The sequence below is a fragment of the Scardinius erythrophthalmus genome, assembly GCF_964197995.2.
Source record: "Scardinius erythrophthalmus genome assembly, chromosome: 4".
NCBI classification, from domain to species: domain Eukaryota; kingdom Metazoa; phylum Chordata; class Actinopteri; order Cypriniformes; family Leuciscidae; genus Scardinius; species Scardinius erythrophthalmus.
This window is the reverse complement of record NC_138224.1, coordinates 8,384,869-8,404,701: the sequence shown is the minus strand read 5'-3', so window position 1 is coordinate 8,404,701 and position 19,833 is coordinate 8,384,869. Positions and strand designations below refer to the sequence as shown.

At 37.7% G+C, this 19,833-nt stretch overlaps 2 protein-coding genes across 9 annotated transcripts in view; one reads left to right on the top strand and one right to left on the bottom strand.

The window, feature by feature from the left end:
• The window catches only part of LOC308689887 (uncharacterized protein), a 154,247-nt gene that overhangs the window by 122,259 nt on the left and 12,155 nt on the right, over positions 1-19,833 (bottom strand). For 3 of the 7 annotated variants that reach the window (XR_014030075.1, XR_014030076.1, XM_081363973.1), the window contains one exon: positions 18,578-19,245. The gene's annotated coding sequence lies outside the window, so the exon portion shown is untranslated. Of the gene's footprint in view, positions 1-16,510; positions 16,574-18,577; positions 19,259-19,833 lie in introns of those variants that run through there. The other 4 variants (XR_014030077.1, XM_081363974.1, XR_014030078.1 and 1 more) reach the window with 3 other exon arrangements.
• ppfibp1a (PPFIA binding protein 1a) lies at positions 3,748-19,792 on the top strand. 2 transcript variants are annotated; one of them, XM_081363960.1, is made up of 25 exons: positions 3,748-4,024; positions 8,658-8,739; positions 9,730-9,935; positions 10,919-11,008; positions 11,183-11,296; positions 11,437-11,547; positions 12,136-12,228; positions 12,656-12,773; positions 13,582-13,643; positions 13,855-13,939; positions 14,622-14,689; positions 14,979-15,055; positions 15,335-15,386; positions 15,945-16,101; positions 16,238-16,367; positions 16,462-16,593; positions 16,687-16,837; positions 16,945-17,053; positions 17,210-17,298; positions 17,680-17,799; positions 17,896-18,021; positions 18,109-18,297; positions 18,412-18,570; positions 19,044-19,109; positions 19,197-19,792. In XM_081363960.1, the coding sequence occupies exons 2-25, from the start codon at positions 8,676-8,678 to the stop codon at positions 19,272-19,274; spliced, it is 2,646 nt and encodes an 881-aa protein (XP_081220086.1). In that variant the 5' UTR covers positions 3,748-4,024; positions 8,658-8,675; the 3' UTR covers positions 19,275-19,792. The 2 variants fall into 2 exon arrangements, with proteins under 2 accessions (XP_081220086.1, XP_081220085.1); XM_081363959.1 differs by having other exon boundaries at positions 17,896-18,297.

Below are 19,833 nucleotides of genomic sequence, written 5' to 3'. Positions count from 1 at the left end.
GTCTCTTTTTTCCATGTTGGGCTACTTTGTGAACGTTGCATAGAGCAGTTTGCATGATTAATTGATAGTAATTTCCATAGTTTCATTTAAAAGTAAACAAGTAAATATGATATTTCCACCCAATGGTAAAAAAGAGAGATATTGATGCTTTAAAATTTGCCATGGTGAAGTCCTGTGCAAACAAGTCCATGCATGAGTCACCGCTTGAGTCATTCAGAGCTGGAACAAGTCTTAGTACTACTCTGAATGACCGGTCTTTATTATCAGCAATTCCGGCTCCATCACGCTCACGACAAACAAATAACATTGATGAGTTAAAAACATCTTTTTCTAAGAACTTTCTACAGCATTTAAACTTATTTCGAGAATATTTAGAGAGGAAAAACAAAAGTGTGCAGGACCATGAATAAATAATGGAACTGAAAACCTCTGGGATATGAAAAAGCTTGACTCAAAAGAAGCAATCTAACTGTGTTTCTCTTATGGAGCCCAAGATTCAACTCATCCATCTGACTAAGAGCGACTTTATGGCCATTTCTTTTCTAGGTGTCACAAAGTGGCTCCCCAATGGCGATTCCCCTGCTGATCCATTGACTCCTTGTTTCTTGCTTCCAGCAACCACAGATAATTACTGAAAGTCGCAGGGCCTTCCATACTACGGAAGGCTATTTGTAGACTTCTCCCATTTTCGTTCACTATGGTTTTAAAGGGAAAGTTCACTCACAAAAGAACATTCTGTGAACGTGTGCAATGCATCACTATATATAGCCGCCTCATCATCTCATGGCGTACCAAACTTTTTTCTTCTGTGGAACACAAAAGGAGATAGTCTGAAGATATAGAACTAGTCCAAAAGAACATTTTAAATCATATTTTATGTTCCACATAATAAAGTCATACAGGTTTGGAATGACATGAGGATCAGTAAATGGTGACAGAACTTTTCTTTTAATGCACTTCCTCGGCCATTTATTCATGTCTTTGTGAATTATTATTAAAGGCTTAGTTCACCCAAAAATGAAAAAAATTGTCATCAATTACTCGCCCTTATCTCGTTCCAAACCTGCAAGACTTCCGTTCATCTTCGAAACACAAAAAGATATTTTAGATGAAATCTGAGAGATCTGTGTCCCTCCATTGACAGTCCACGCAATTACCACTTTGACGCTTCAAAAAGGTCATAAGGAGATCATAAAACATCCATATAAATTGGAGAGACTTGATCACTTTATATGATGAACAGATTGAATGGGCTTTTATTCACATATAAACATTGAATGAACGATTTGGAATGACACAAGGGTGAGTGATTGATGACATTTTTTTTCCCTCCTTCTTCTTGAATGTCTTTCTTCTGCAGAATACAAAATATATTTTGAAGAACGTGTGTAACCAAACAGTTGATGGACCCCATTGACTTCCATAGTATGGAAAAATTAAATAAAAAATACTATGGAAGTCAATGGCGTCCATCAACTGTTCGGCTTCTGACATTCTTCAAAATGTCTTCTTTTGTGTTCTGCAGAAGAAAGAACTTCATACAGGTTTGAAACAACATGAGGGTCAGTAAATGACGACAGAATTTTCATTTTTGGGTGAACTATCCCTTAAAAATCCCTTAAACTATCCCTTTTTTTAAAAAACGGATCATTAATAATTAAGTTGCTTATTTTGCTCAAATAAATTTGTTGTTGTTTCCAGAATGATGTTTGAGCAGCACTGAAGAATTTAATTTAATGTAACATAATAATAAAATAAATAAATCAATTGTTATTAATAGCTTTTTTCTTTTTTTTTTACAAGTTATTGATACTTCTGTAACTTCATTCTCGTGCACTGCATGGATGTTATGCATATATTATTAATCACATGCATTGGACAGGTGTTCCATTTGTGTGAAAATGACATTCCTGCATGCATTAAGTGCAGTGCAGTTGTCCAGGTGAGAGGAAGAGATTGCTGCTCTCCTTCCCATTAATTAACATGCTGTGTCCTTAGACACAGTCAATGAAATAAACAAAGGTCATATCTGTGACTGTGACACCAGGATAGAAAGATGATTACATAAAAAGCCCTTTGTGTTCCAGTTTTGATGTGGGATGTTTGCTGGTTTCATGAGAGTCCTCTGAGAGTAATGAGAGTCCTCTGAGACGCTGGTTTCATTCAGAGATGGATTTAAAATGTCTCTTTTTTTGTTATTGAGGATTTTATAGGTATCTGCCTCTACAGTATTCGCTTTGGCTAAATTCAGCAATACCTCTGCCTACTCAAAATTGTTGGGATTCACATGGGATTTACTTTGAATGCCCCTATTCGTACTTTCCAGATTCATTAGCTTTTTGCTTTAACAGTCCATTTTCTCCTGTTACAAAAGTGACAACTTGACCCAGACAGGGTACAAACTCTTGTCCCTGTGGGCTAAATAAGTGCGATGTTTGTGCCATTGAGGAACCAGGACTAAAAATGATTCCCTCTGAGCCTAGTTGCCATGGACACAGAAGTGTCTCCATCCAAAAGGCAGAGAAAACAGAACAGATATTATAGGTTAGTGGAAGTAATTTCACTTAAGACAATAAATCATTGGATTCAGACTGCAAAGAGAGAACATCAAATCTCTAGATCCTAAAACCATGAGTCTGTCTGGGAAGAACAATATTTGAACAGTGGTGATGAAAAGGTCATGTTTTAGCACCCTTAAGCATCCAAGGCATAACTCCCACATGGATACATCAAATACAAAAAAAATTATTTATTATGAATTGATCATATAGTAAATTGGCTAATGGTTTCAATGCACTACAAAAGCAGTCACATATGTGTAAAGTTGAAAGAAAGAAACAGCTGTTTCATCAAACTTCAACTGTAAAAAGCTTGCGTTTGCCTGCCATCTAGTGTGAAATGTTTGAAAATAATAGCATATTGTGATAATCAAGGCAGCAATAAGGAAAATTCCGTACCATAATCTCATAAAGACTTTTTAATTCCGCTACAAAGACGTTTGATTTCCCTCATCAAAATGAAATGGTTGTGGCACTATATTCTATATTTTTGAACATATTGTTATTGAAAAAAGTAAAAATGATCAACTCCTTCAATATCCACAAGAGGGCGACGTTCACCTTTGTCGGGAGCTCATAGACTACTTTGTGTCGATATCAGATCATTTTGGAAACTTTTTGTAACCTTTCATTAGCATTACAAAACATTACAGTGTATTACTATATATTCAAATAGTTACAAATGTTCATTTTCTTTTATAAGTAACTTTTTGATTGCTAGCATTGAATGATTTTTAATGAATTATTTATAAAAAAAATATTATAAAGTGAATCATTTAGTAAATAAAATGGATTTAACAGGTATATTGTTTGTGTGAGCATAATATGTAATAGCTAACAAAATGGGAGGAAAGCTCTAATTAGGAAAAGGTAATTTTGTTTATTTTATTTATTTAGGCTATCAAAAATATCAGTCTGTTTATAACAAACCAAATGGATAAGGATAATAATGTAAGGATAATTAATTTGAACTCAATCTCTACCCTCCGTTAAGCTCCATTTAAATCTCAGTAACTGTTACGCTTTTTGTCTTGTTGAAGGTATTGTACTAAAACTAAAACCTTATTGGACAAGCCTGAGAAGCTCTGGAAACAGATTCCACGTGATAAGACGACTGCTTACTGCTTCAGCAGCAATAATTTAATTTATCTAAAAATAAAAATAAATAAACAACCGTTCATCGACATGAACATTCTCTGGAGGTAATCAGAGCTCTGGAGGTAATTAACAACGTTGGGTCGTTAGTGGCTGTGATTGGTTGTCCTGGCGCATGCGCACTCGAGCGCACAACTCTAAAGTCAAGTCCGAAAGTTCCACTTCTGCTTTTGAGAGGAGACGCGGGTTCAACTCAGATGAACAAATTAATATGAGGGACGCTGGGGAATATCTGTTGATTTCGGACACATACATCTGTTGAAGGAAGTTTATAATTTCAAATAACTTTAGGACCCTCGTTACATTTGAAGGTAAGTCATTTATGATATTTGAAAAGCGATCAAATAATAATAACGCACTTCATCAGTATCGCACCTGAGAGTCGTTTGCTCGTTTTAAGATAAGTTAGAATGATGTTTTTAGGCTTTCATTTGTTTACTCACTCTTTGTCTTCTTTTATCTTACTTAATTAAGGGTTGCAAACATTTTAAATGCACTTATTTTATAAAAGCATTCGTTCAAAACTCAAAATTGTAATGTCTGTTTTTACCTTTTACCTTAGTGATCACTAGAGATCTTCCACTTTTTTTGTGAGTTAATGCTATCACTCTCAGAAAAAAATGTGTAAAAATTGTATCTTTATGGGAAGCCTACAACAGCTTGTCACTGGGGCAGTACCCTTAAATAACGTCTTTGTACCTTTTTACCCCTAAAAGTTGCATATTAGTACCATTAGAGTAGCAATATTTACCTTAAGGTACTACTATGGACTTCTTAGGGGTAAATAAGGTACAGTGATGTTATTTTATGGCTACTGCCCCACTGACAAGCTGTTGTACCCTATAAAGGTATGATTTTATTTTTTAACACTTTTTTTTCTGAGAGTGGAGGGGCCAGAGGATTTTTTTTCTTTTTAAACTTGTGAATGTAGACATTGATTTGCAGAGCAGAATTTGCTTGTGGGTGTGACTCTTGGTTGTGCACACAGTAAAGTAAAGCAAAGCGCTGTCTTACTCTGGGTAGTACTGTAAAGACTCTAAACCTGGAGTCTGTGTATATCCTGTGTTTACTGTGACTTCCAGGGTGGAACTGTGGCCTTTCACAGCGAAAAAAGGTCAGCTATGACATCAGGGACTTTTTTTTTTTAATTCTTCAAATAAAAGACCCCAAATTGCTCCCATGCAGGCTTGAAGTGTGGGTCAGATGTTTCCTATCTTGTCCTCCATATGTTTCCTTGTATTCATTTAAACAAACGACAGACCAGCTACAAAATGTCAGAATCTAAGCCATATGTAATGCTGTGAGTGATTGGAAGAAATCTCTGTTGGCCATCATGGTCACACATATGATTACTTCAAGTCACAAGAAGCGCGGTGTGTGTGTGTGTGTGTGTGTGTGTGTGTGTGTGTGTGTGTGTGTGTGTGTGTGTGTGAAGTTAAGGGTAGTATACATTTTTATTAAACCTATTATAGATTCAAACAAAATCAAAAGATTTTTTTTTTTAGTTCGCATAAAGTTTTTTACCTCCATAATCGATTCTATTTTTAATAATATTAATGATAATACTAAATGTTCCCGTATTGAAAAAGAATGCATTTCTTTATCGTGGAATAAGGGCTTTACTGACGGGACTGTTTGTTGAATAAGACCTAAATGGTTGATGTACGGTGTGGAGTGAGGTGTCTCTGCTCTTCATCAGCCGACAGCTCACTTCTCTTTAAGAGGGATGCTGTTAACATTCCTTAACTTTAAAGCACTTTATTGATAAGAGATATGGGATAAGATTTTACTTACAGTCAGAAACTCAAAGCATAGGATTTTCTATGTGGAAATCTAAACTCCCACATCCAGTCGATGATTAGTAGCGAATGGGATCTCAACACCGGGAGCTTTTTTTAATGCTGAAGGCCAAATACATGTCACATGTGTTTGTATAGCTCAGTAGCACGACCCATCTGAGGGCTTGTTTGTATTTAGGACTAGGCTCAGCCTGGATAACGGCACGGGCAGTGGGTTGTTTTTCTTTCAGACTACCCCCACTCCATCCCATATCTCCACATCTGGCCAACGTCAGAGTATGTAAATAAATAAAAACGACTTCTACCTTTGTACGCATAGGCCTGTCTGGGCACTGAGCCAATCACTAGTGTCCCTCCTACAGTGCTTTGTTTAACAACCCTTTAAGGGAATATGCGGTCTGCTGATTTACTAGCAAAACATGTGAATTAATCTGACAGTAATTTGGCCTGAGGGCGGACTGTACGGTATCTATGTTTAGAGGAAGCGCTGATTGTGAAGGTATGTGAGAGGGAGCGCACATCTGGAGGAGTTTTTCAGGCATCTGGGAGAAGGGGGGAGGGTCAGGGTCTCGATGGAGCTGGTCATCTGGGTCATGGAGCGATTGGTGCATGGCACTCGTATAGAGAGTGGTGAACCCGATCTGTTAAGAATCTGAAACAAAACATTTAGTGCTACGGCCAATTAAGTCAATCCGACTGTTTTTTCCCCCTTCTTTCCGTATGGAAATGTAATTCCTCACTCCATTTGTGCGTGATTAAAATCTGCTGCGTTCACTACTGGAAAGTATTGTTCAAAAGGTTGTGTGGAGCCAAAGATCTCTCCACACTATCATGTGGGGCTTGCTTTTATCCATATGATTTTCCGTCCAAGCTTTGTAAAATGGAAAATCAAAATATCCATGAGATGAACAGAATGGAGCTGGTTCTCATCAGAGATGGAAACACAATATGTGTGGTCATACTTGGGTCAGAATGTGAATGCAGAGAAGGTAAAGAGGATACCTAACACTTTTGTAGGTAAAAAATCATCTGGGTTTCATGTAGTATTGAATTATTATTGTGTATTCTTAAACTAGCCAAATTACATCCCTGATAATTTTTTTACACTTCTAAATCAAATAATCAGTTTTTTAGAGTTTCTCCTTGCACTATTTGGAGAAGCTGCCAGAAGTCCAGGGCTTCCCCATAGGAAGTGATGCAGGCAGCTGACTAAATACAGCTCCTTTTCCCTCCAGGGATGTGAAGAATGTTTTCCGTTAGCCAAAAGTAACTTGAAAAGCCATGGATTTCAAGTTATGGCGGACCTTTACTTTGGCCAGTGTTTCTACAGGTGGTAATGGGTCTGGATGTCAGTTCAAATCCAGTAGATCATAACTTAACCTTGCACTTTTTCATATTAACCAGTGAAGTTTCGGTGAGGATTTAGGCTAGTTGTTGCTTTGTGGTCAGAAGCTTGACTTTGTCATGTGGGCTCTAAAACAACTTTGGTTAGAAAAAAGCTATACTCGCCATATTGTGTATTTTGAACAAGCATTATAAACAAAGGACTCATTGATTTAATAAAATCTGATATCCATAAACAACGCCCTGGCCAACCTCTCTTGCTGAATAAAAACTGTGAGTGACGTGGGCCGCTCTTGCCCTTTCTGCAGTCCTCATTGATCAGATAAGTGCATAACTGAATAGATTCGTGTTAGAATGAGAATGTAGCTTGTATCTGTTCTCTTTCTCTGGGGGTTGGTGGTAAACAGACAAACAATGACTTCTGTGTTTAGTTGTTGAGATTTTCCGCTCTCTTGCCCAGTCAGTAACCAAATTAAAAGGGTAATTTGGAGTCTTTTACCCTATTCTGTGTTGGCTTGTCTTTGTGAACAGTAGTGCACAGCATCTTGTCCTATATAGGGATGAGTCAGTATAGTTTAATAGTGGTTAACAAGTTTTCTCTCTTTTTTTTTTTCTCTTATATTGTTTTAGCATGCTAAGCTTTAGCTTTTTGCATGGTAAAACTCTCTGAAAAGTTGTTCATCGACCTTTAAATCACCATTGCAACATCCATACACATTTAGAAGGACGTCTTTGGCCATAGAGTTGCATCTGTTTCCTTCCATAAGATCATAAGAATGCAATGCAACTATTAAAATGGAAAAATAAAATGTATCTGAAGATCCCTGTAATCTGTTTTCACATCCCTTGTCATATAAGCCTGAAGTTCACCTATTCTTATGCCAATATTAATTTGATTTATTCGTATTTCTATTCAGATTTATTTTAGTAATTTTAGTTATATTTCAGGGTATTTCAGTTTATTTGCCAAGGCAACATTTCAAACTTAGTTTTTTAATTTTAGGTTTTTAGGTTTTTTAATATTTTTATATATATATTTTTTTTCCAGCTGTATTTCAGTTTAATGAAAATGACTGAATGGTTTTAGACAACAATAATGACACTGGCCTGCATACCTTAAGAATCGTAGTATGGTTTGGTACTTGTTAGCACATGTGAGCAGCTGCACATGCATGTTTTGACATGTTGCTACAAATTTTTAGATTCATCATAAGTGAGGCATATCCATCTATTCGTTTTAATTTGCCTTTCTAATATAAATTCCTTTTGGAATGGTGATTCCATGATTCATTCAGGGATCCAACCTCTTGGGCGGAGTAGTGAAGCTTCTCTTGGCCTGTGAGCCAATGGCTCGAGCATGTTGGTCATGAAGGCTGTGGGACTTTGATGGTCTGGAATTCCAAGCATTCCAACAGACAGTGCAGAAAGTCCTGGGAGAATTGTGCCATTATCCCACACACTTAGTCCCCCCATTCTGCGTAGTAAGACAGAAACTCCTCATATTAGTGCCAGGGAGGAGAGAGAACATCAGATAGATGGATTTGTTCCCTTATTTTTTACTAAAATTGTTATAAAATGTAGTATATACTGTGCCGGATTATGGATCAACTTTTGATCAATTTTATATATATATATATATATATATATATATCAAATTTCTGGTTTACGGTTATCCGGACCACACCTATTTGGGTAGGGTTAGGGTTAGGTTAAGCGTATAGTACATTTACGTGTGGTCACATGTGGTCCGGATAACCGTATAGTACCTGTCCTTGCTTACCTTTGAATGTCTCATTTGTAGGTTTCAAAGAAGGTGATCATGATGTGTGATGCCAGTGAAATGTTGGCAGCTGCTCTGGAGCAGATGGATGGCATCATTGCAGGTACAACTAAATAAATGGAAAAAAAATACTATGCACACAAATAATTCTTTCTCTTCTTTCTTATGTGTACTATTTGCAGCTTTACACAGAAATCAACTGTGATCATGTTTATACTACAATAGACAGAGAAACAAATTATTTGAAGGAATTTTAAGAACAATGCGCATAAACCCACGAAGGGAATGCATTTGCACTGTGAGTGTTTCTGCAGATTTGTAAGAGTGAGATTATTGCTACATTACAAGCTTTTTCCACTATTTCAGCACTGATGAAATCTAATGCTTATTCAGTATGCGACCACAATACTGTCCATCTCTGGGAACTTCAGAGAAAATGAATGTCTCTGCTTGGAGCAACCTTGAAGGTTATGCTTTCCCATTCACTCTATAATTATGGCAGCGGACGTCCCTCTGTTTTCATCATCTTGCGATAAGCCATCCGAGTTGTGCGGTCACAGTCATCCATGCTGTGTAGTGTTATTTTTATTTTCTGGGGGAAAGTGCTATAAGTGGCGACAGCAAAACATACAGATTTAAAGGTGAATTCTCCCAAAAATTGCATTTAAAATAAAATGTCAGTTATTTACTTTTCAAACAAATAAGCTGGTTTTCCCCCAGGTTTTCCATTTGTTTTTCCACTTTATTGATTGAATACATTCCAAAAAGGACACAAAAATCACATTTTAACAAAAGCTCTGTGTGATGAACCAATAAATTTCAGTCATTAATCACTGATAATCTTCATCTAGTATTATGCTAAAACTGCAGGTTTGACATTCAGCATCATGACGTTCGGTTAGGGCCAGTGTTGTTTCTTTAGAATTTAAAATGTTAGAATTTTTGTTTGTTTGATTATTCAAATTTCCCAGAATAAAATAAGATGAGGGTCATTCATTGCTGGGTAAAGATTATTTTTTTATCATCAACTGCCCAACAAATTTCACTCATCCCTAAATCCCTTTACTGATCCTCATTCCTGCACTTGTCTCAGGTTCTAAGGCCATGAACTACACCAACGGCCTGTTTGATTGTCAGTCACCAACTTCGCCATTCCTGGGCAGCCTTCGGGTGCTGCATCTCCTGGAGGACCTGAGGGCTGCTTTGGACCTTATGGATCCAGAGGAAAAGCAGAGTCTGCGCAGTCAGGTTTCCGAAACCACAGCTGAGGGTCTGATGGAGTGGCTGCAAGGACGACTGGTGGGTTTCCATCACATTTTATTAAAGATGCATCTGTTAGGTGCTACTACAAATACACACCTTAACAGTTATGGTGACCTGTAGTTTTAATATTCAATTTAATTTAGGTTTAAGTGGAAACAAAAATCATGTACTGTATCAAAATCCTCTTCAAATCTCTCTCAAACTGTGACCTGACCTGGATATTGAAGACTCCACATATTATATTTTTTATATTCTCCCTCGCTCCTCTTTTCATAAGTAATTTGAGTAAATTTGGACTCATTTATATAACCTGACCCAGAGATAACCTGTGTGGTACAAAGTCAATCCTGATTTGTCAGCCTGAAGGCTTCAATGATCTGTTACTTGTCTTTTATTTGAATCCAAATGAGATTACCTAAAATAAAAAAGCTTTAATAGAGTATTTTTATTTATTTAATTTTGAGAATAAGCATTGCAATTTTTGGCAGTAGTTTTGTAAACTCTACCTGTCTGATGCAAAAACTTGCTCTGAAAAGAACAATACCAATGACTCTTTTTTTTTTGAAATGTAATTTGTCTGTATGTCTGACGTTTTTCTCCCTTTGCATTTTCCATCCTTTATTCCAGCCATGATTCATTGGGATTAAGCACATTGTAGCTCCCCAGCCCCTTTTTCCATTTCCAACCTGAAGCGTGCTTGCTTTACAAAATTTCCACTCCTGGGCTTCAAAATCTTGCTATGTGAAAGCCTTTCACATGCATCTCATATAGCAGAGTATCATCTGTATGAACCCCACATGACTCACAGATGGCAGCATGTGATTTCTCTTCCAGGTCCCACTGGCATTTTCCTGTATATGGTCATTTCAGTTCATTTCACTGTGTTTTGTTGACTGTTTAGACTCTAAACAGAGCCTGCTAATTCAAGGATGCACACCAGACCTTATTTGGGAATGTGTTTCTACATGTTTTATGTAGAATAAATCTATTTCTAACACTCTAAGCATTTATGTTTCCAGACCAATGGCCATGGATCTGCAGCAGGGGATTTGGTCTACCAGGAGCGACTCTCTCGCTTGGAAAGCGACAAAGAATGTCTAGTGCTCCAGGTGTGTTGTCAAAACCAAGTCGAGAGACTTTATGGGTTGTGTGGGATTTTCTTGTCGGATTTGAAGTTGTGCACTGCTGCTTTCCTATTGGCTGTCAGTCTGAATACAGCCATTTGGTTTCTAAATGTCAAACATCATTACACAAAACTCAATAATAACACTTTTATCCCTCAGGTAAGTGTTCTGACTGACCAGGTGGAAGTTCAAGGAGAAAAAATAAGGGACCTAGACTCGAGCCTTGAGGAACACCGCATGAAACTGAGTGCTACAGAAGAGTTATTACAGCAGGTGTGTGGTTTTATAATCTTATGCAATAACAACCTATGTCCAATAACAAAAGTGCACAGCAACAATTTCTTGTTGGGGTGATGATCAGTATTGAAGAAATGCATTTCCCAGAAAACTAATATCTAACTTGTATTGTGTAGGAGCTGCTTTGTAGGAGTGCTTTAGAGACGGAAAAATTGGAACTGCTGACCGAGGTATCGAGTCTGAAACTAAAGCTAGCCGCTGCAGAAGGGGATTGCAGAGAAAGTGAGGTAATGTGCACACATTTGTACCTTCGCCACTGTGAAATTTCAGGGACAGAGTCCCACTGGCCTAATAAATTAGTCTCCAGTAATTAATCAGAACCTTAAAAGTGCACTCAATGCAAAACAGAATGAACTGTACTGACAACCTGAACATTTAATGAAATTAAACCTGGCTATTATGGTTTGACCACCCTGTGGTTTCCATAGTGGCCATCATTGCTGCTTAAGCCTACAGCTTCAGGGTGAGAGTGAAACTCTTAAGTGCCAGAGCTATTTCCTGTTATAAAACTTTTTTGCCCGTTTGAGTCCAGACTACACTGGTCTCATTCAGCTTTCTTTTACTTGCATGAGCCCAGGGGGAGATTCAGTTTCAGAAACCAGAAATCCACTGTGGACCAAAAGAACGGGATAGGTTTCCTCCACGTTAGATGAAAATATAGATTTCCTTTTAAGTAAACTTCATGAAGTTCTCTGTTTGTTTTTTCGTATTTTGTCTATCGTTCAAACAAAACTCAAAGCATTTAGCATTGCATGTCTTTTAGCTTTTCCATTTGTGTACAAAACTCTTCTTGACTCTGACTTCTGTCTCTTCAGGGTCTTTATCAGGATGTGAAAGACATGCGTTTTAAGTTGACCTCAATGGAGAACGAGAGACAAGAACATGAGAGAAGCCTCAACTCTACCAAAGTAAGAGTGCCTCATAGTCAGATGATAATTTACACAACATGAGATTAACAGCACTGAAGTGTAACAGCTAGCACTTGTTCATGAGTCACTTAACCACAAAAGAGAAATCCTTGTGTAGTTCACCCTGACCTAACAGAGTTGCAACTGGAATGTGCCAAGCTAATGAACGTTATCCTTATGCTGAAAGCTGGACAAATTCATGTAAAATCATGTCTCTTGCTCTATTATTATTTTTTTTTCTTAGACCCTTTAAATAGCATTTGTTCACACTACGTTATAGTTACCCATTGTTTTCTAGTTAATGCATTTTCTGTGTTGCGTTTTCAATCGAGAACTAAGTCAATTTGGGTTTGGCACAGAGTGAGCTTATTTTTAGTTCTTAAATTGGATGTGCTGGGTGATGTTAATTTGGGTTTTGATTGATCAGGTGGAGCTAAAATCACTACAAATGCAGTTGGAAGAGAAAGAGCAGGCACTTAGAAGACTTCAAGACCAGGCCTTCCCAGAAAGCCCAAACACAGAACAGTCACAAAGCAGAGAAAAAGGTACAATATGACCATACTGCTATCAACAACATGTTAACGGTTCATTTGCAATGTAACTAGAGTGGATTCAAAATCAAATTTAACCCTGAATGGGAAGATGAATCATAAATATATAATCTCCATATACAGTGGAGAGTCCAATAATGCACTTTCTTCTGTATACAGAGATGCATTTTTTTTTTTAAATATATATATATACATATATAAAATATATAGATTCTGTGCTAAATTGTGATCGGTATGAATCAAATCCAATGATCAACATATTCGTTTACTGTCTCTGTTAATGATTTTGTATTCTTAATCATTATTTTTGACCTGCTGATGGACACACACAAATATAGTGGATGTACAAAAAAGTCACATGACAAAAACAGCTAATAAATCCATTTGTAGCTGAGGCTATACACTTTAAATGGATGACAAAGACAAAAACATTTTAGCGTAATGGAGAAACAATCCCTGCATGTTGTAAGAAAGAAAAAACATTGTGTTGGAATGCATGAAGTATGAAGGTTTGTATAACGCATGTCTAGACGTGCTTTTTGATTGATGGTGACCTGATTTTGGCTGCAGACTCTCCTGCTCTATTAACTGTGCTTTGCTGGATGTGCTTGTATTGTCTCACAATATTTATTCAACACTGCAAATCATCTTTACTTCCAGCAGGCTGGGTAGAACAACAGTCTCTGGGGTATTTATTTTAGTGCTTCCAGAGGCATAATAATGTTGTCAAAGGCTTCAGTCCTGTTCTGAAATGTTTAGCATGTTGAATGACATAAGATGTTGTTTTTGTGTGTGTGTTCAGAAATGGAGGTGCAGAGAATGAGGAGTGCTGTTGAGTCTTTGAAGGCAGCGAATGAAGAGAAGGTAGAAACAATATGATGTCCTGCTATTTTGCTGTGACGATTACATCGACCACCTGCCAGCACACAGATTACTTCATTTCTAATTAAACAATATTTGTATAGATGCATGTATGTAGAAGATGTTATATACACTATCATTTAATATATAGAATTTAGTTATATTTAGTAATTTGATATTAAGTTTCATGTTGGTTTAATCTGAATCTTTTTAGGATCTTAAGATAAAAGAGCTGCACCAGTCTCTGATCCGTTACAATAGAGTTCAGGATATGGTGATGTCTCTGCAGGTTTCGAAAGGTGAGGTTTCAATAGCTTTCTTTTGATTATACATGATTTCCTTCTGCTGTAATGTGAAACCACTGGTCTTCAGTAGGTGAATCTCCTGTTACCATTTTCAAGTTACTTGTTGTTAGTACATCAGCTCTTTATATTTTCTTTGAAATTACTTTAAAGTGTTATTGTACAGTGTTACTCAGCCGTTTTCATGAAACAAACTACTTGTTGACAAAGAAAATATATACAGTCTCCGAGGTCATCTATAACAGTGGATCTCAACCTTGTTGACTTCAAGGAACCCCCCATTGTCCACAGCAATATTTAAACATACCCCCCTCCCAATTTCCATCCAGTAAAATGTTTTGGAGCTTGAAATAACTATAAAAATGTATATTCATTATAAAAACACCAACAAAAATAAGAAATACCTTTATTTTTTGCTTATTGTAGTTTATTTTAATGCTTGTTTTGTCTTATTTCAATTAATTTGAAGTAATCTTGAGGCCCTCTGGTTGAAAACCACTGGTCTAGAGTGATGTGAAATTGCTGTTTGTATCACTCGCATCTACTTTTCTTGGTGTGTCTATGACGTTTAGGCAAAAGATTATTTAGCTATTCAGAATATTTCCCAGAAAGCTAATAGCATCCCAGTCTAATAGCTTGTCTGACTTAACCCTGTCTCATGACTTTGCTGTTTTCCCAGACAAACCCAGGGAAGAGGACACAAGAGAGTGCGACACCGAGACGGTCTCCACAGAGGAAACTGATGAAGTATGAAGGGTCTTACACACACACAGTTATGATCACAGGATGTTCCTCAGACTTCCTTTTAGACCCCCTTCTTGCAGTACTTTCATTGTGATGGTCTGACAGAGAATAACAATTTAACCGTAATCTTTGACGGGGAACGTCTCTGTTGTTTTTGTTTGGGAGCAGCATCCTGTGATTCCAGGCCATTTCAACCCTGCCTGCTCCTCTTGTTCATTGAAATTTGAGTCCTCAGGGAAAATCCTCCTCGCTGCTGTTCTCTTGTGCATCAGTGTTGTTGTCTCTCTCACAGCCTCAGCTCATTCCATGTTCAGAGCTGCTCCCTGAAGTCCAACTCATCGGAGTGACCACACTCGGACCCACAGACAGGTCTGTTTACTTACTGTACACATCTTTTATTCAAAGTGTGTTTATACTAAAAAGTATTATGTTGATTGAAACATGAATAATACAAAAAATACATCTAATGTAAATATAAGAATATAAATTCATCCTATTACAGTATGATCTTCAGGGAGAATTAGTGCCTTTATTCAAAGAGTAATGGGATACCTTTTTGTACCCTATTCTTCATGTATTTGTATTACATGAATTATTATATAATTAATGTTTGTGACAGATTTTTTTTTTTTTTTTTTCACTTTTCAGTGTCTCTGCAGTACAGCAGCCTGAAAGTTCTCGTTTGACAAGCAATAATGAGGTACTAACTTAATTATTTTAGAAATTATAAAATGTATATATTACGAGGTTCTGTAAAAATGTTGTAGACTGCATATTCAGCTTTCTGGCGCCCCCTGTTGTTTAAAACTTTTTTTTTGCACACAAAAGCATCACTGTCCTCATGGTGAGCACAATGGCTCCCCCTACATCATCTTACCATACATGACACAAGCAAGTGTACTTAACTACAGTAATCAACATTTGAAGTGGATCAAAACCTTTCAACAAAATGATACATGAATTTTGAACAATACCTGTTGTTGTCTTAGGACAACTTTGATTTAACTTTTTTTTATCCACTTCAAATGTTGACTACTGTAGGTCATTGTGAAATGAGTTCAACATGAGTCTGACAAAAACAGATGTTTACAATAAATAAACCACTTGACTGCATTGGACACATTTTATGAATGATGCTGATTACGAAGCATCTAATTTGTTTTTATGTACAATAATCACTTTGGAGGTTTATAAAACCTTTGTCAAAACATACAACATCTTAACCAAGACCTTTAAACTTTTGCTTGTAATATTTTAGGATGAAGCCAGTAAAAATGGAGGCTCTCCGTCTGTCTCCCCGACTCAGCCCAGCTCAGGGGGGAGTGAGAGTTTTGGCTCTAAAAAAACACGTTCCTCTTTTGGACGTGGCTTTTTCAAGAGCAGAGGAAACAAGACAACCAGCACCCCCAATCTGGGTGCGTATAAAGCGTTATAGAAAGTTTTCCTTGAACAATTGAAATAATATAGCAATTTTCTTCACATTACAGTAAACTTGTGCACCTTTCTTGGCACTGTTTTGTAATATTAACCCTATTCATGAATTATTGGCAGTTGAAGGAGAGCGCAAGGGGACGGAGCACTTGGATTTGGCAGGAGCACAAACTCATAAGCCGAAAGCATTAGAGACACTCTCTCCTGAAGGGAAGAAGAAATCAAAGGGGATCATGAAGTTTCTTGGAAGGTCTTTTTTTAATGTCTTTGTTAATATGCTAACAATAAGCTGCACTGGTTATGAAGATATTAACTCTTATGCACATGCTTAATCCCTGCATCAGGATGAAGAGAAGCCAGTCCACGTCCTCTGACCTGGACGAGTCTCCAGAGTCAGAGTTTAGGAGAGGCGGAGTCCGAGCTACAGCGGGACCCAGGCTGGGGTGGTCACGTGATCTGCAGCGAAGCAATAACAAGTACATACAGTTTGTTTGTTAAGGAAGTTATCATTGGAGTTTTTTCTTTTGTTCACGAGGCCGGATAACATGTATTGTTGACGTCTCTCTCAGCGAGCTGGACAGCCCATTTTCACGCTGGAGTAAAGAGCAGGTGTGCGAGTGGCTGCAGGAACAGGGACTGGGCTTGTACATAAATCATGCTCAGCAGTGGATCAGCTCTGGACAGACCTTACTCAAGGCGTCTCAGCATGATTTGGAAAAGGTCTCCTTAACAGCCCTGCATTTTTAAATTTGCATATACTCAATATTTCTTTATGTAACTTCAGTTTATTCTGTGTGCTGTATGATATATTTGTCTCTGTGCTTCAGGAACTGGCCATCAGAAATCCTCTACACAGGAAGAAACTGCAACTGGCTCTTCATTCGCTGGGCTCAGAGGAAGATGCCATGGGTAAACTGGACTACAACTGGGTTACGCGTAAGTTACAACATTCAGTCATTTGCTTTAACTAAAAACATTAAGTCTTTGAATGCAGTTCATTACAAATGTTATTTAGGACTGATAGACCTAGTAGTAGGGATGCACCAATAACATTTTATTACAGTGCGAGTACTAACATTATTATTGTAAAAGGATGGCTGGATGACATCGGCCTGCCTCAGTATAAATCTCAGTTTGACGAGGGCAGAGTGGACGGGCGCATGCTTCACTATATGACTGTGGTAGGTGTCAGAAATATGTGTGTGCGTGTGTATGTTTGGAATCATTTTTTAAAGAAATATTTTAATGTTTTGTAAGAAATCTCTTGTGTTTAGTGTTACCAAGGCGACATTTATTTGATGCTAAATACAAGAATATTATTACAATTTAACTGTTTTATATTTAAATATATTTTATACGTTACTTTTGGTTTATATATTTTAATTTTATTCCTGTGATGGCAAAGCTGAATTTTTAGCTAGTCTTAAGTGTCACATGATCAGAAATAACAAGTGCCTCAATAACAAGTTTTTCTTATTATTACTAATGTTGAAAACAGTTTTTACTGCTTCACATTTTTGTGGAACCAGCAATTCTAAGGTTCTCCACATTTCTTGGGTTAGGATGACCTGCTGGGTCTGAAAGTAGGCAGTGTGCTTCACCATCTCAGTATTAAGAGGGCCATCCAGGTGCTACGTATCAACTGCTATGACCCCGACTGTCTCCGGCGCAGACCGACAGAGGTAGCACACCCTGACATCATGCTACCATGCACACATGGCTCCATTCGCTTACAGTATGACTTTGACTTTTGCTCCATTTATTTCCTTTTTGATTAGAATAATGCCACACCGGCGGAAATCTGTCAATGGACCAATCACAGAGTGATGGAGTGGCTTCGTTCAGTGGATCTGGCAGAGTACGCACCCAACCTGAGAGGAAGCGGAGTCCACGGAGGCCTAATGGTACATACAGTGGGGAAGGAAACAAGCAGGAAGTTTCTATTCAAGTTCCTTTATAATTCTTTTTTTTTTTTTACTTGCTTTTCTCAGGTTTTAGAGCCTCGTTTCAATGTTGAGACAATGGCTCTGCTTCTTAACATCCCACCAAACAAAACACTGTTGAGACGTCACCTTGCGACTCACTTCCATCTCCTGATCGGCTCTGAGGCACAAAACCTGAAACAGGAGCATCTCGAAAACCCAGATTACGCTGTCCTCACGGCCACAGCCAAAGTTAAGGCAAGTAACCGTAAGCGAGGTTGCTTCTGAACTTCCCTCATATATGGAATACAACACTAAATACCCGTTTGATACCTTGTGAAGTTTTACCTGTCCTTTCCCATCCTCTTTTAGCCAAGACGTCTGTCATTTGGAGGTTTCGGGACATTGAGGAGGAAGCGACATGAGGAGACAGAAGAGTATGTTTGCCCCATGGATGTGCAGATGCCTCAGAGCAGCAGTTTTCATAAAGGCCTCTGCATATACGAGGGCAGCTTGGATCAGCTGGAGCAGGTATAGGCAATTCCATTGACCAGGATGCAATGCAGATAAAACTGCTAATCAGTGCAAATCTGTTTAAACTGGCAGCCTTTAAAGGGATAGTTCACCCAAAAATGAAAATTCTGTCATCATTTACTCTCCCTCAAGTTGTTCCAAACCTGTATGACTTTCTTTCCTCTGCTAGACACAAAAGAAGATATTTTAAAGAAGGTTGGTAATTAAACAGTTGCTGGTCCCCATTGACATCCATAGTATATTTTTTTCCTACTATGGAAGTCATCAGTCGTTTGGTTACCGACTTTCTTCAAAATATCTTCTTTTGTGTTCAGCAGAAGAAAGAAAGTCATACAGGTTTGGAACAACTTGAGGGAGAGTAAATGATGACAGAATTTTCATTTTTGGGTGAACTATCCCTTTAATAACTATTCTGGTCATAGCTGTATGTTGTTGCTGTTGTTTAAATGATGTTGTGTATCTCTGTGCAGATGGAGGACTCTGAGGGCACAGTGCGTCAGATTGGTGCCTTCTCGGAGGGAATCAACAACCTGACTGTAAGACAATCACATTAATACTCCAGCTTACTGTACGATTACTGCTGTGTTCTCTGTTGCCCTTACCTCAGTTCCTGTGTTCTCCAGAGTATGCTAAAAGAGGATGAATCCTTCAGGGAAGCATCCTCCCGTTCACCTGAAACAAGCACCTATGATGAAGACTAACAATCATCACTCAAGTCTGTAGCTGTGAAATTTCCCGACAAGCTGAAACCCTCCAGCAAGACACTGATTTTACAATGAAAGCAATAAGCTCCACTCACAGTGAAACTCAAAAGTTACACCATATACCGTAACTCAAACAGTATTTATAAGTGTTTCACTAAGCTAAGACCAAAGACTACATAGAAAATCAGCTGTTAGTTCTTAAAAAAATGTCGTCTTTTATACTCTAGGCTATTTTTGTGTGATTTTATGTGACCATTTGCTGCATGTTTTCACCATTTTTCATTTATGGTTACATCATTTTATTGGGAGGGAGAAGTTGTTTATTTTGCCTGCAAACTCTTGATATTGTTATGCTATAACCATATCAGTGAATACCATGTACTATGTACTGTTTTATGCATGTGTGTGTTTGTGTGTGAGTGTCAAAGAAATTCAATTAAAATTATTTTTTTTCCAAATCCAATCTCTGTTTTTTAGATGATGCAAGTTAGTTTGTCTTAAGTTCACTCAAATGGAAAAATATTATCTATGGATCTCTGCCATTTACACTGCTTAT

Excerpts from the sequence above, each read along its gene's own strand:
- ppfibp1a (XM_081363959.1), top strand. The coding sequence starts at position 8,676 with ATGATGTGTGATGCCAGTGAAATGTTGGCAGCTGCTCTGGAGCAGATG. Across the intron at positions 11,009-11,182 it reads AAGAATGTCTAGTGCTCCAG|GTAAGTGTTCTGACTGACCA; the intron begins GTGTGTTGTCAA and ends TTTATCCCTCAG. Across the intron at positions 19,110-19,196 it reads AGGGAATCAACAACCTGACT|AGTATGCTAAAAGAGGATGA; the intron begins GTAAGACAATCA and ends TGTGTTCTCCAG.